Genomic DNA, 17,154 nt, shown 5'->3' on the forward strand with positions numbered 1-17,154 from the left:
CACCTCTGAAAGAAACTCAAACATTATTAGGTGAAGGCTAAGCTGATTAGGCTCACTCCTCCCACCTAGTTTAACAGGTCTCAATGGAAACACACATACTTAGTTATAGGCTTGATGCAGGTTAAAATGAAAAATAGAAACTAGCCTCAACTTACCGGTATGTGTACGGACATGAGTTTTAAGGTGGTGGCTTGCTGCAAATGCTTTTCCACAGCCATCATGATCACATCTAAACAAGTTGTTAAAGCAAAGAGAAACAGAGTCATTAGCTAAGAGTCCTTAATCTTCAACATCTCTTGTAAATGCAAACTATACATTCAAAACACTAAGATTAGATCAATAAAACTGATTTTAGAGATGGCAATGATGGGAGGCCCCTGAAAGACAAGGTGGCACATCTGGGATCAGAGGCAGCAGAGAGCTCAGGATAAGTTCTTCTAGTCTGGTAGGTAAGGCCCAGTTAAGAAGCTGATACAAAAGTCTTTAGTTAATTACTTAAGAGAACTCTACTGACAGAGCCCACGTGGAAAATCTACAGTAAAATATTACAAATATCAAGAGTGGGTAAAGAGGCCATCATATATGCACAAGGTTGAAATACAACCTTAGAACATAATCCATTACAACAGTTTGGCTATCACCTGTAATCTTCAGTGTACAGACTCATTTCTTTCTCTTTTACTTTCTTGATTTTTTTTCTTGGTGATATAGGGAGTTGAACCCAGACTTGTGCAATTATGGGCAAGTGCTTTACCACTGAGCTACATCATCAGCCCTCCCTTTTACTTTCTTTGTAATCAAAGCTAGAATTAACCTTTCCCTCCTTAGAATTACTAAGACAAAGCATTTATCTACATGCTTCTTTTACAGCATCTCTCAATTCTAATCTTGTTTTATCTCTCTGTGTATACACTTATTATCTGTTCTCCTAGATAGTAAACTCTATAAGGGCAGGGTCCACATAGCCCTTCATATTTGCTGTTGTTTTTGCACACATTTAATAATTATGTGAACATTTAATAATTATGTATATTAACAAATCCATTTTTTAATTCAAAATATCTTATTTCTTTGAAGCAGAAAGCTTCTCTAAGGCATTTTTTGGGGAGGAAGGTACCAGGAATTGAACTCAGGGGCACTTGACCACTGAGCCACATCCCCAGCTCTATTTTGTATTTTGTTTAGAGACAGGGTCTCACTGAGTTGCTTAATGCCTCACTTTTGCTGAGGCTGGCTTTGAACTCAAAATCCTCTTGCTTCAGCCTCCCAAGCCCTGGAATTACAGGTGTGCACCACCATGCCTGGCTGGCACTTTCATTTTTTAAATTACATATAATCATTATCATTGTCTAAAATCCCATCTAATATTCATGAAAAAAAAAAGTTTTAATCATCACAAAAATAAATGCATATGCCTAGACAGAAATCATAATCCTCTCAGCAGCCTATGTGGGGGGGAGAAAAAACAACATAAGCTTCACAGCAACTGCAGAATAACTAACTAGAATTTAACCACTCTTGTTCTTAAAGGGGCCATGACTCCAAAGTGGCACCTGTTATTTATTTATTTATTTATCTATATTTTTTTATTTTTTATTTTTTTTATTAGTTACACATGACAGTACATCTGTAATTTAAAAAGTTAGTTCCGTTTAATTGATATCTAAAAGCTGACTGTATCTGAAGACTTTTAAATTGTTTCTAAGTGTTCTGATGAGGAGATGAGTGATTTGAGAATGGACAGGTAGATATTTAATGCCTTGAATATAATAGCAATATCTCCTGACAAAATTAAAAAATACTGTTTATGGGAAATCTTTGGCAACACATTTATATTACACTAAGGGGGATTCTTACAAAACAATTATCTCATAGAAATGTCATATAATCATTTCATAGATGTTTCTGAGGGTCTACTGAATGACTGGAACCATGCTACATGTTATGAACAGGAAAGCAAGCAGATGAAACAAGTCCCTCCTTCAGGTTTATAAATTTGTTTCACGAATATATATGTGTATATGTACACTAATATATATGTAAAATGGATGGTCCAGTGTGTGTGTGTATACACGTGTGAGATATTACAAAGCAACAACTGAACAAATAACAAAACACAATACTTCACCACTAACTTAAGCATTCCTACCTCTCACTTTCCCTTGTGTCCCTCCTCTCCTTGCCCCGCTTCAATTACTTTTTTTTTTTGTACTGGGGACTGAACCCAGGGCTTTGCACACTGAATACTGAGCTACAGACTCAGCTCTTTTTATTTTATTTTTAGGGTCTCACACTAAGTTGTCAAGTCCAGCCTCAAACTTGCAATTCATTTTTTTTTAATATTTAGTTTTTAGGTATAGATGGACACAACACAACACCTTTATTTTTATGTGGTGTTGAGGATTGAACCCGGGTCCCGCCCGTGCTCTACCGCTGAGCCACAATCCCAGCCCTGAAACTTGCAATTCTTCTGCCTCAGCCTCCCAAGTAGGTGGGACTACAGGTGCCCAATACTGTGCCCAGGTCTTATTTCAATTTTTAAGTAGGTATCTCTCTTTGGTCCTCAAGCCTTAGACAACGTCTATTAATTTGTGTTTCTTCTCCACCAGGCCAAGGCTGTTAAGGAGGGCCTGCTTCTTAGTATTTCTCTAGCACTAATAACAGTATGTATCACATACGTGAGTTCAAGGAATATTTCTTGAAAATAAAGGGGAAAAAATAAGGCAGAAAGACCATCATCCACAGAACAGGGATGCTCCTGGAGTCCAACTGCACCCCTCTAATTCCTGGCAGTTGGTTACAGCTATCGTGGGGTGAGCCAACATGGTCAAAGAAAGAACGAGTAAAGCGAGTTTTCTTTCTACTTTGAAAAATTCCTAGAGTTTATCAAGATACCCAGCTGAAACCTAGTGAGTGACAAATAGGAAAACAGTAAGACTTACCGAAATGGCTTTTCTCCTGTATGGGTTCGAATGTGCTTCCTCAGATCACTGAGTGTGGTGAAGTATTTGCTGCAGCCTTCAGATTCACAGTTAAATGTTTTCCCTGTGTGAAGCCTCTGATGTGCTTTCAGCCTGAAAAATAGCCCAGAGAAATGCCCATTGACACAATGTACTATACAACTTCCCCAAGCCAGCTTAATATGCTTCAGGATCAAGTGCATAAGAATTATACACCCATGAGAATTTGGCACCCATTTTAGTATGTCAAAATTTTCACCTGAAGAGAAATTCAGGAGTAAATAACATAATGGTATAAATGTTCCAGAGACAGTCATGCAATCTCTCTGTGCTTCCACTTATTTATCAGCTGTTGTGAATGACTAATACTTAAAAGACCAGTGTGTGTTTCTTTTCTTGCTTTTTTTTTTTGGTAATAAGAATTGAACTCAGGGGCACTTAACCACTGAGCCACATCCCCAGCCCTTTTTTATATTTTATTAGAGACAGGGTCTTGCTGAGTTGCTTAGGGCCTCGCTAAATTGCTGAGGCTGGCTTTGAACTTGTGATCCTCCTGCCTCATCCTCTTGAGCCGTTGGGATTACAGGCATGCACCACTGCACCTAGTACAGTGTGTTTTCTAAATGTTAGCTATTGCTTTCTAATACTTTATATTTAATATTAGGGACTAGTGTAAGTCTCTTGAAAAAAATATGGAAAAGAGAAATAGCCATCAAGTGAGTGATTCCCCATCTCTCAGGGTAGGAAAAGAGTTACCTTCAAGGTGAGATAGGAAAGAAAATTACAGAAGCCTTAGTATGAAGATCCTGCAGCAAGGGGAAATATTACTCTATGCAAACTACTAAGATTCTAAGGTCAGAATGTCACTTTATGAGATGCAAATCTAAATACAGATGTACTTCATTTCCGCCCAAACCAAGATATATTCATCTTTAGGTAACAAGTTTCGCTAATGAATTTTATTTTATTATTATTTTTTTTTTAAAGAGAGAGTGAGAGACAGAGATAGAGATAGAGAGAATTTTTTTTTAATCTTTATTTTTTAGTTTTCGGCGGGCACAACATCTTTGTTGGTATGTGGTGCTGAGGATTGAACCCAGGCCGCACGCATGCCAGGCGAGCGCGCTACCGCTTGAGCCACATCCCGAGCCCGCTAATGAATTTTAAATAGCTGGAGTAAGCTGTGCTCTCTGAAGCTCTGAAAGTGAACATCTCTCTGTGCAAGGAGAAAGAGCTCTGCAGCCATAAGGTCAGAGTCAGGCTGGTGGTGCAGTGGAGGAGAGGCTGACCTGTACAGTGTGTTGAATGCCTTCTCACAGCCCTGCACATCACACTCAAATGGCTTCTCCTTCGTGTGCACTCGCACATGGATCCTGAGGCTGTAAGAGGTGAGGAAGGCCTTGCCACAGCCCTCCTGATTACAGACGAATGTATACTCTCCTCGATGAGTCTTCTGGTGGGTACGCAGGTTGCCTGCTGTGCTGTAGGTACGGGGACAGCCTTCAAAGGTGCACTGGTACCGCTTTACCTGGCAAACAGAGGACATCTCATCAATGGGACAAAAGGGCCACCCAGGGCTTAACTCCCCATGAGCTCAGTTACTAAGAGAAGTAGACAACACACAATTTTTTCATCTACTGGCAAAGTGTGGAAACTCTTGTTGATCAAATTACATCTGGACAATGTCTATGAATAAAAGGAAAGAAATTGGCTTGTGTATAAATGAATATTCTAAATGAATATAAGGGTGTTTTTAGACTCTACATCTATCCATCAAAAAGGAACATACACTATTATACTTACCTGTATTCATATAAAACTCTTAACTTCACTTTTTTTTTGGTACTGGGGAGTGAATCCAGGGGCGCTCAACCACTGAGCCACATCCCCAGCCTTTTTCTGTATTTAATTATTTAGAGACAGGGTCTCATTGAGTTATTTAGGGCCTTGCTAAATTGCTGAGGCTGGCTTTTAACTTGTGATCCTCCTGCTTCAGGCTCCCAAGCCTCTGGGATTACAGGCTAGTGGCACCATAGCTGGCTCTTAACTTCATTTTAAAGCTTGATTTAAACACTTTACCACCTAGTGTTTTATCTCGATTACAACTAATGTTACACTGAGTTTAAAACATCTTGAAATTTATATGTTAACTATCAAACACTGTATCCCTAGGTAGTTTTTCCACTGCATATTTCGAAGTTTACAAGATGAAAAAAAAAAAGTATCTTGAATTTCTTGGAATATTTGTAGGTGGGATATTTCTTAAACTACCTTCAAATAATTTTTTTTTCCTTTTTGCAGTACTGAGGGCCAAATCCAGGGCTTTGTGTGTGCTATGTAAGCACTTTATCACTGATCTATAATCTCATCCTTTTTTAATTTTTTTTTTTGTTTTTTAGTTGTTGATAAACCTTTATTTATTTTTTATTTATTTATATGTGGTGCTGAGAATCAAACCCCATGCCTCACACATGCCAGGCAAGTGTGCTACCACTGAACCTCAGCCCCAGCCCCAGCCCCAGCCCCAGCCCCTAAATTTTATTTTTAAATAAGGTCTTGCTAAGTTAGATGAGCTAGCCTTGAACTTGAGATCCTCCTGCTTCAGCCTCTTGAGTCTCTGGGCTTATGGCATGTACCACCATGCATGGAATAAGAATCATCCATTCTTTTTAGCTTTTAACATTTTCATGTGCATAAATCTTTAATTCTGAACTTTCCAAAGCCTCAATCCACATCTCCAATTATAGTACACTACTGCTACTGTACATTAGCCATTCATTCAACAACTACTGAACTACAGTCTCAGGTAACATGCTCCATACCACAGATTAAAAACTGAGTAGGTCAAAAATCTCTGACTTGAAGGGAAGAGCCAGTGGTAAAGGAAGACATGTATTCAAATTATTTCACTCTGTGCTAAGCTTTCAAACAGATATGTACATAAGGTGCTTTGGGAACATAAAAAGGTAACTTCTAACACTTTTCACCTGTTAGCTTTTTGGGGGGGAGCTGAAAAGGCATTCCTCAGACAAAGCAGACAGAGAAGGGTATTCCAGAAGACAGAACAGCATGGGAATTGCATGGTGATGAGTGAGTGTGATGACACAAGCCACAAACACTTGCAGTATGTGAGAGAGATTGATTGTAAGGAGACGAGTAGGAAAAATGAGGTGAAGCATTCCTATGTAAGCCACAGAAGAGGCCGTCAATGGGAGCCACTGACAGGTTTTGCCAAGATAGCAATACAATCAGAATTAGAATAAGTCATTCTGATAGCTTTGGAGAAGACAGACTGGAAGATAAGAGCAATTAAAAGAGATGAGAAGTTCAGGAAAGAGATGAGAAGAACATAAAATAGAGAAGTAACAGTGGACATTACAAGAGATGAATCAGAGAAATTAAAAGAGCTGGAATGACCAGTTGTAACAACAAATGGGTGCTGACAAGTGGGAGAGGTGGAGAGATAAAGCAAAGACCAACCCCAATATTACAGCCTGGATAACTAGGTAAGTGGTCAGGTTACCAGAGTGGAGCTGGGTAGGCCAGAGATGATGAAGGGCCCAAGTAGAAACATTGGGCATAAAGTACACAGTTGGACTTTTTTATAGACTGGAAGCTAAAGAAAGTCTATGGCAGGAACCTTTAGTCTAAGAGTTACAGCCGGCGACCTGTATACTACATACAGTAGGCTCAAGTTCAAGTTCCAGCTCTGCAATTTACTGTGTAATCTTAGGAACATTAATCTCACTATGCTTCAACTTTCTTATTTTGTCTTTTTAGGATTGCTATAAGGATTAAAAATCATTCATGTAAAGCATTTTAACATAGTGACTGGCACTATGTTAAATAAGATTTCATAACAGCACAAAGAACAGGCCCTGAAAAAAGCTACCACACTTAATGTACTAGTAAAAGATGAGAAGTCCTTGACAGGTAAGAAGAAGAAGGAGCTGGAGAGGCAGACAAAGAAGCAAAGAAGTGTCTGCCGAGAACTAAAAAATAAATATATATATATAAAAAAAAAGAATGTCTCAGAAACCACAGAAAAAGGGTCTCAAGGAAAAGAGAATGATTAACATGTCAAATGTCAGAGAAAACAAGGAAGATAAGGACTGGGAAAACAACCGGATCAGCAGCCAGGAATTCATTAATGCCTCAGCAAGACTAGTCTGCGAGTGGCTGGAAACAAAAAACTGGATTAAGGTAAATAAATAAAAGGAGAAGTGAAGGGAGAGATTAGGGATCATTGTAGACACACAGGAGAACTTCTGAATTGATGGCTTTTTTCCTTCTTAGTAGGCTAGTTCTTGAGCAGATTTGGAGGGAGAAAAGTCCTGGAAAAAAGAAAAGTTGCGGATCCAGGAAGGGACACAAAGAAGAGGAAGATACTATTTAAAAACCTGGTTGGGGGCTTTTAAATAGTAACCCCAATAATTTCAGAGGCTGAGGCAGGAGGAACAAGTCCAGCTTCAGTTTTGGCAAAGTCAGACTCAAAATAAAAAAATAAAAAAGAGCTGGGGATGTACCTCAGTGGTAAAATGCCCTGGGTTCAATCTCCAGTACCAAGAAAAAAGAAAAAAGAGACCAAGCCTGGGTGGGGCTGGGAGCTATAGCTCAGTGGTGATCTAGTATGTACAAGCCCTAAATTTTATCCCCAACTACAAAAAAAGAAAAAGAAAAGGAAAAAAGCCTGGGTAGAGAGGGCCATTCAGTTTTAGGAAAGAGAATTAAGAAAAGGATAAAGTGGAGTCAAGGGTAGATGGTTTTCTTTTTTTTTTTTTTAATATTTATTTTTTTAGTTGTAGTTAGACACAATATCTTTATTTTATTTATTTATTTTTATGTGGTGCTGAGGATTGAACCCAGGGCCTTTCACATACTAGGTAAGCACTCTACCACTGAGCCACAACCCCAGCCCAAGCGTGGATGGTTTTCTATAAAAAGCCAAACAGTACAAGTCTATGCTCTGTGGGCTTTATGGTTTCAGTCACGAGAATTCAAGTCTGCCATCACAGATTAAAGCAGCCACAGACATAAATAAATGAACCAAAGCTAGGTATACTAGTGCACACTTGTAATCCCAGAGACTCGGGAGACTGAGACAGGAGGATCACTAGTTCAAAGCCAGCCTCAGCAACAGCGAGGCTCTAAGAAACTCAGTGAGACCCTGTCTTTAAATAAAATACAAAATAAGGATGAGGATATGGCTCAGTGGCTGAGTGCCCCTGAATTCAATCTCTAGTACTCCCCTCACCAAAAAAAAAAAAAAAAAAAAAAGTAAATGAACCAGCAAAGCTGTTCAAAAGACTATTAAGGACACTGAAATAATTTCATATAATTTTCATATAAAAGAAAATATTATTCTTTTGATTTAAAAAAATCATTAAAAAATACAAAAAACTACCTTAGCTCCAAAGCTATATAATAACAAGCAAGTGGATGGATTTGGTCTGTGATCCACAGTTTGCTAATCCCTAATACTTGCAGGGGTGGAGAAAGAGAGGGGCCCTGACGCCTCCAGGTTCTCCTGTCCACTTCACATTTCTCTATCCAACTCCCAAGGTGACCTTGCACAAATCTTCAGCTTTCTTAGGCAAGTGCTCTCTTACCTAGTACCTTTTCTACTGCCACAAAGGAGATGCTCCAAGGAACTGAATTATTCAATCACTCAGTGCCTAAGGTTTTTGTTTGTGGGACATTCTATCAATGAGCTACACCCTTAGCCATTTTTTACTATTTGAGACACAGTCTTGCCAAATTGCCCAGGCTGGCCTTGAACTTGTGATCCTTCTGCTTCAGCCTCCTGAGCTGCAGGGATTACAGCCATGCACCGCCACACCCACCTTCCCCTAGTCAGTTCAAAAGAACCTAGTTTTGAGGTCAATGCCGGAATAATTCTAAAACAGTATTCTACACATGCCATCTCTGTCCAAACGATAAAATCTCAGTTCCTTAGCCTGATACTTAAGGATATTCTCTGGGTCTCTTCCATGTTCTATCATATTACTCAGTAACCAGCCAAACACAAGGCTGTCTACTAAGCCGGCAGGCAACAGCACACTGGTTCCCCAAATTCAACTCAGAATACCCACCTCTTTGCCTTTACTCTTTCCCTGCTCTCTGCTGGAAATGCCCAGTTCCTTTTTTTGCTTTTTGGAGTCTCTCTATTCCTTTAATTTAAGCCTAACTATCTCCAAGGTTCTCTATATAATCGTGGGCTGGGGATGTGGCTCAAGCGGTAGCGCACTTGCCTGGCATGCGTGCGGCCCGAGTTCGATCCTCAGCACCACATAAAAATAAAATAAAGATATTGGGTCCACCCCTGATTAAAAAATAAATATTTTTTTAAAAAATCACTCTTTGTCTACAGGACAGGGCCTTTCTCTAAATGCCAATAATAAATTAACTATACCACTCATTTGACACTTAACCTATATTGTTAATTATCTACTCACGCATATATTCTGATGTCTCATTAAGACTAAAAACCTCTTCGGTGATGAAAGATTTCAAAATAATCACTGACTAGTAAAGAAAATTGGGACAGTGGATGCTGCAATAAAGGAGTCTGTATGTCTCAAACATAAAGCTTATAATAATCATGGTAGATAAGAGCAGAATTTCACTCTGAAGATGCTCCTACAGTGCTCAACTCTTTCAAAGGAATTACAATAAATAATTAACTACCCTTTGTCTCTGCCCTGCTTTCATCTGAGTTTGTTTTTGGCCAATTCATGCTTCTACTGAGTGTTCCTTTCTCAAGGGACCATTTCCCTGATTGGACCTTATTATCACCTCAAACTAGAACAGGTATCCTTGTTATAGGTTCTCATAGCTTCCTGTAGCCAGTAATCTGCATCTATGGGTTCTTCATTCCTGAATTCAGCCAACCACAGATTGAAAATATTCTCAAAAATACCCAACCTATGTCTGCACTGAACATGTACAGATTTTTTCTTCCTCATCAATCCCTAAATAATATAACAACTATTTATATAGTACTTACATTTGTTAATAGCTTTATTTATTTATTTAGTACCACGGATTGAACTCAGGGGCCAATAAGCCACATCCCCAGCCCTTTTTTGTATTTTATTTAGAGACAGGGTCTCATGGAGTTGCTTAGTGCCTCACCGTTGCTGAGATTGGCTTTAAACTCATGATCCTCCTCTCTCAGCTTCCTGAGCTGCTGGGATAACACTACACCCAGTTTATTTGTTTTCATGTGATGCTGAGGATCGAACCCAGAGCCTCACAAGTACTAGGCAAGAGCTCTACCACTGAGCTACAACCTTAGCCCAGCACTTATATTTTATTAGATATATAAGTCATCTAAAGGTGATTTAAACTATATGGAAGAATGCGCAAAGTTAGATACAAATACTACACTCTTTTATATAAGGAACTTGGGCATCCATGGATGGGGAAAGGGGAAGTGTTTCTAGAACCAATCCCCAATGGATGATGAGTGATAATTCTATTTCTTTAAAGCACAAGATGAAGATGAAATAATTAAATAACTAAATCATTTACATCATTATCTTTAATTAGGAAAAACAGTATCTAGAAAACAGCAGGCATTAAGTAAATATTTATTGAATTAAATAAATGAATGGCTACTTCTCAAATGGGCTGAAAGTTCCATGAGGGCAGGGACCATGTTTAACTTGTTCACTAACTACAAAATCCCAGAGACTAAACTTGTGGAGAAGTGGCACTTCATTTGTTGTTGTTATTTTATTTTTTGCAGTACTGAGGACTGAACCCAGGGCTTTACAAACGCTAGTCAAACATTTTATCACTGAGTTACATCTTTAGCCCATTTTTTATTTTTATTTTGAGATAGGGTCTCCTAAATTGCTAAGGCTGGCCTGGAATTAGCCTCCAGAGTAGCTGGGAGTATAGCTATGCACCACCCATGCCTGGCTTCCATTTTTATTTTTCAAATAAACAAAAGAAAGTAGTGAAGGACTACATGAGTTTCAAGGAGGGTGGTTAATAAATCAAATGTGGCAGAGATAATTGGTAAAGTATTTCTCAGTTTTAGCTGACTCAAAGTCATACCTACCCCAGCACACTAGTTTCACTGGAGTGGTAAGAGAAGAAGCCAAAATTAGGCAGTAAGTATAAACTCAACTTTCAAGAAAACATGGCTGAGAAGAGAGAGATCGAGAATAAAAATTTAAGGGAGAATACAGATTAGGGAAAATATTTTTTAAGGTGCAGTAGACGGCTCACTATCAAAACTAATGCCTGCTCCCTGCTAGTAACCTGAATAATAACCTCCCAGTTCATCAGAAAGAGACAGTAAATCGAAGTCACTATTCTGTGTCTTTCACAATTATTTTAAAATAGCACCAAATTTTACAAAAAAAGAAACTTAAGCCTCCTCAAACTGGGGAACAACAGGAAGTCACAAAAAACATAAATGCAAGTTTTCATGATTACATAGAAATATCTGGTACTTTCTACGGTTAAAGTTTAGCATTCATGTATTTAAAAAATTATGCTCTGGGAATTATATCGTGCTTGGTGCTAGGAATAAAACTCTTGCTCTCAAGAGGCTAAAAATGAAAAGGAAAATCAAACAGATAAACATAAGAACAATATGGTCTGAGAAGCTGAACTGATAATGATGTTCAGCACACTAGAGGAATATACAGAAGAAATGTCACTTAGACTTGGGATAGCTAAGAAAGGCCTTTTGATGGAGTTGATACCCAAGCTGAATTTAAAGTTTTCAGAGAGGTGACACAAAAGTAGTTTGCTTATCAAAATGAAAGATAATATGAACATAATGTCACTGAAGACCCCACTGAATATAAAGAAAATTTGTTTCTTGAAGAGAGCTTAAGATTCTAAGCATAACTTTAATTTTCCCATGTGGCCTCCAACAGTGGCCAATTACTATGCTAACAAGCTCAGGAGCCAGGGTAGTGTTGATAAGGATGGAGTCTAATGCTACTAATAAGCAGAAAGTGTGAGTGTTCAGAGATCTGATATTTGGTTTACTAAGTGTTCTGAGCAGCTCTAATATCGAGAAATATTTAACAAAGATGACTGTCTTGTTAAGTCAACAGAATCAGAGATGGAAAGTGAATGAAATAAATGAAAAAACACTGCAACTCCAGGAAATAAAAGCTTAAAAAAAAAAAAAAGAGGGGGAAAAAAAAGGCAGGGTTTCTGCTAGAAGGAAGGAAAAAAGTGAGGCTGGAAGACAAGAAGCGAGACTGAGAACTAATATTTTACATACATTTGCAGCCCCTACTCAATAAGGAAAGGGAGTCCCTGATTCTTAGCATTGAGCAGATGAATGCTCCAAGTAAATGACTGGTCTGTTATGGTGACAGGAACTGTTCTTTCTTCCCCATCACTAGTGACCTCCCTTCCTTTCCCTGACACCAAAACTGTTTCCCATGCTGGCACTGATCTCATTTCTTCTACTCCATAATGAACAACTAAAATGCTTGAATCAGGAACATAAGAGCTCTGAACTGACCCTGTTTCTTCAATAGTCTTCCCATCACCCACCATCACAGCTGAATTCATTCATTCACCATCCACCCAGAGCTGTTCCAAATCTCACCCCTTACTCTTAACAGAACTAATGACATCCTGCTGCCCTTTCTTTTTTCAGTCCTGTTCACAGCCAACAGAACTCAATGGCTACTTCTCCTATCTTTGCAGAAAGTGGTGAGTTATGGTAGAAAGCATAGACTCTGGCATCGTGAAGGCCTCACCTGATAGCTGGGTGTTTCTAAGCCTCAATTTTTCATCTGTAAAATGGGAACTAAGAGTGTCTATTTTATAAATATGATATGAAAGTGAAATACAAAACTATATGGAAACTCCTCAAGCACTGACTGGTATACAGCAGGTGCTCAATAGATTCTAGCTCTCTCAGCCTCTCCACTGCCAATACATCATTCTTCAGCTGTTAAGAGCTCCAATGTGAAGCTGGCACAGTGGCACACGCCTGCAATCCCAGTGGCTTGTGAGGTAGAGGCAGGAGGATCCCAAGTTCAAAGCCAGCCTCAACAACTTAGCAAGTCCCTAAGCAACTCAGTGAGACCCTGTCTCTAAATAAAATCTAAAAAATGGCTGTGGATATGGTTCAGTGGTTAAGCACTCCTGGTTCAATTCTCAATACCAAAAAAAAAAAAAAAAGTGCCCCAATGCCCATCATGGAAGTAACTTTCAGTGGCCTGGTACTACGAAAGCCAAAGTAAGTCAAAGGTAGCCAAGTATAAGGGCAAAGATTACCCATACCCATGGCAATTACTAGTGTTCTAGAAGCCCTCTCAGGAACTACACATGCTCTCATTTCAAAACACAGTTATAAATGGTAGTAGTTCAGCCAGGCACAGTGGCACATACCTGTAATCTTAGCAGCTTGGGAGGCTGAGGAAGAAGAATTGCAAGTTCAAAGCCTGCCTCAGCCACTTAGCAAGGCCCTAAGCAATTTAGGGCAATCCTGTCTCTAAATAAAAAAATAAGAAGGGCTGGGGATGTGGCTCAGTGGTTGAGTACCCCTTGGGTTCAATACTCAGTACCAAAAAAAAAAAAAAAGTGATGATAGTTAGACTACTAAGACTACTACTACTTTTTGTTTTGTTTTGGGATTGAACCCAGAGGTACTCAACCACCGAGCCACATCCCTAGCCCTTTTTATTTTTTATTTTGAGATAGGGGTCTCACTAAGTTGCTGAGGCTGGCTTTGAATTTGTGATCCTCCTGCCTCAGCCTCCTGAGTCACTGAGATTACAGATATGTGCCACCATGCCCGGCTGCCACCAAAACTTTTGTGGGCTATCCTGGAACCCAGTCAACATTTATAACCTAGTTTAAGGGAGAAAATGCCTCCCCATAGAGTACCTAACAAAGACTGTCTTAACATTTTTACCTCTTCTTAAATTGAGATTACCTCTATACCTCCTCTCAGAATCATAAGGGTCTGTGAGAAAGAAAAAGCAAATAAAAATTCAATGAACAACCACAAAGCAGAAGGCATTATGTTCAATGTTTTATGCATATACTGTTGTATATTTTATAGGCATAAATCTCATTTAATCTTCATAGAATGCAATGGGATATTTTTATTTCAATTTTACAAAAGAGGAAACAGAGCAGTTTGCCCAAAGCCACATGGCTAGTATATAGCAGAACAAAGATGGAATCCAGGTTCAAACTATATCATCACAGAAGAAACAATTTTAAAATAAGCTTGATTTAAATAAGGAATGGGTGGGGGGGCTGGGGTTGTGGCTCAGCATTAGAGCACTCGCCTAGCGTGTGAGGCGCTGGATTCAATCCTCAGCACCACATAAAAATAAATAAATAAAAGATAAAGATATTGCGTTCAACTACAACTAAACAAATTTTATTAAATAAATTAAAAAATAAGGAAATAAATAAGGGATAGGTGGGTAAGCTAAAATTCAAGCACTTTCTCCAACAGCAAAAATTTAGCAATACTTATGTAAAATGCAAATCTGAGACCTATAATTCCTACAGCTCCAAGTTTGAAAACCAGTGTGTACATAATACCAATCTCATCCATTTCCCAGGCCAGTGGGTCTCAGTGAGGGAAATGCTGATTACAAAGGAGAGGTACATAGTACACAAGCAGGCACTTAGGGGGCATATGGAAAAAGGAGTATTATATGGTGGTAAACAGAAAACACATTCTTCTCTGGATTCATACAGAACCTCACACATGTACAGCTTCCAAGCCTCTGAGGATAAGGACTATTTCTCTGTGCTTCCTGATACTTGACAAAGGTAGATATGTTAAAGTTTGCAATGGGAAATGAATGGATCCTAAACACTAGACTTTCAAGGAGAGACAGTCTCTGTGCTAGTTCTGAATGACAATTCTGTGGGTGTTCAGAAGGGGACCCTTGAAGAAATGACAGTATGAGAAGAATGGAAAGTAGGTGGTTCCCCGTCCCAGAGAGTCAGGAACATGGTTTGTCTGAGTACATCACTCCACAGCCTAAGGGATTTATATTGAGGGATAAGATTGGAATTAGGTTTCCCAACACAAAGGACATGTTGTGAAAAAAATGACACTGGAGCCAAATTTTCTTCCTTACTCTTATGACTAAAAAAATTTTCAGGCTTAAAAAAGAAATATGGGAAATGGTTGGTGCACACCTGTAATCCCAGTGACTTGGGAGTCTGAGGCACAGGATGGCAAGTTCAAAGCAGCCTCAGCAACTTAGAGAGGCCCTAGATAACTCAGCAAGCCCTTATCTCAAAATAAAAAATAAAAAGGGCTGGGGATGTGGCTATGTGGTTAAGCACCCCAGGATTCCATCCCTAGTACCAAAAGAAAAAGAAAAAAATAAAAAAAAATCTGGGGAAACAGCTCAGTGGTAGAGTGCTTGTCCACCAAATGCAAAAAAAAAAAAAAAAACCCTGAAACCCTGGACCTGGATTTGACTCCCAGCACCTCTCCCCGCCCACACACACATATACACAAAGAGAAAAAAGGAAGAGGATGAAGAGATAGAGGAAGAAGAGAATAAATCTTGTTTTGGAAAATCACTGACCACTTATTTCATTTCTTGTGTGTCTAGAAGCAATATAACATCACAGGCACCACTGTAACTGTTTTTTGGCAGAAAAGGATATTCTTTCCCAATCGATGCACTGCAATACTTTGATTCATTATGAAGAAAATATGTGGTATGATTCCTGGGTTTCTTTACATTTATTCACCAACTATTCAGCAGAAGAGCAGGAAGATCAGTTAGCCATAGATGACACATTATATTCACTAATGTGGTTTAGACAGAGATAAATGAAAAGATACTCAGACAGTCCTGGCAGGGCACAAATAACAGAGTGGGGAAAACATGGACTGCATAAAACAACTAAATGAACAGCTGCTTAGAAATCGAAGTAGAGGTCAGTGCAGTGGAATCTGCCTGTAATCCCAGCAACCTCAGAGGCTGAGGCAGGAAAATCACAAATACAAGGCCACTCTGGGCAACTTAGAGGGAGCCTGTCTCAAAATAAAACATTAAAAAAGTGAGAGAGAGAATACTACAAAAGAAACAAAATAAAGAAAACAACAATAACAAAAACCCTCTGAAGTAGAAAAGCCTTTAAGGGGAAAATCTTAAAAATATTTCTGAGCAGAATGACAATATCTTTACTGAAATTTCTCAAAGCTACTAAATGATCAGGGACTTAGTAGTAAAACTGCAAGTATGGGAATCTGAAATGTGAAATCAAGAGTTAGAATGACCAAAGGTCCTGTGGTAGAAAAAGATAGTACCTGTGGCAAGGTTCTGGATGGCTTATTTTATTTATTTTTTGTACTGGGGATTGAAGACTGAAGTTCTTTACCACTGAGTTACATCCCCAGACCTTTTTATTTTTTAGTTTGAGACAAGGTCTCAAATTTGTGATCCTCCTGTCTCAGCTTTCTGAGTCACTGGGATTACAGACATGTACCACCCAATATGGCTGTTTGTTTTATTTTTGAACAAGACAAGCATAAGGGGGAAAATAAATGAAGCAATAGGTAAGCCAACTATATCCTACAGGAAACAATGGAACAATCAAGGGTAAACAGGAAAATCAGGCTAAAATCTGACTAAGAAAATAAGCTGCTTAGGAAGCCAACCAGACAAACTAGTTATCAAATTATTATTATTTGCAGTATTGGAGATTGAACCCAGAGCACTTCACACTGACGTGCATACACTTTGTCACTTCACACTGATGTGCATACACTTTATCATACATAAACCTCCAGCCCTTTTTATTTTGAGACAGGATCTCACTAAGTCGCCCAAACTGGCCTCAAACTTGCTATCCTCCTGCCTCAGCCTCTCGACTTGATAGGGTTATAGGCATGCACCACCACATCCAACTCAAGTGATTTGTTTTCTCAAGAACAATACTTCCGTGGTGTGGACATGCAGGAAAAAAAAAAGTTTAATAAAAAGGTGGGGAAGCAGGAGTGGCTAAGATATCATGACGCTGTTACCAAATAAATCAGAAATAAGCCTGGCACAGTGTAATCCCAAGTGACTTGCAAGGCTAAGGTAGGAGGATAGAAAGTTTGAGGCTAGCCTAGACAAGTTAGAAAGACCCTGTCTCAAAAAATAAAAAGGACTAGGGATGTGGCTCAGTGGTAAAGCTCTTTGGGTTCAATCCCTAGTACCACCAAAAAAAAAAA

The 17,154-nt window shown here is 38.9% G+C and overlaps 1 protein-coding gene across 2 annotated transcripts in view; it reads right to left on the minus strand.

Annotated features, from left to right (window-relative positions):
• The window catches only part of Mtf1 (metal regulatory transcription factor 1), a 46,006-nt gene that overhangs the window by 21,934 nt on the left and 6,918 nt on the right, over positions 1-17,154 (minus strand). For both annotated transcript variants that reach the window (XM_005317840.5, XM_040288392.2), the window contains exons 3-5: positions 4,250-4,488; positions 2,943-3,074; positions 156-229 (exon numbers count right to left, since the gene is read on the minus strand). In XM_005317840.5, the coding sequence (XP_005317897.2) occupies positions 156-229; positions 2,943-3,074; positions 4,250-4,488 (445 nt within the window). The remainder of the gene's footprint in view (positions 1-155; positions 230-2,942; positions 3,075-4,249; positions 4,489-17,154) is intronic.

This window comes from Ictidomys tridecemlineatus, chromosome 11 (assembly GCF_052094955.1).
Source record: "Ictidomys tridecemlineatus isolate mIctTri1 chromosome 11, mIctTri1.hap1, whole genome shotgun sequence".
In the NCBI taxonomy this organism is placed as follows: domain Eukaryota; kingdom Metazoa; phylum Chordata; class Mammalia; order Rodentia; family Sciuridae; genus Ictidomys; species Ictidomys tridecemlineatus.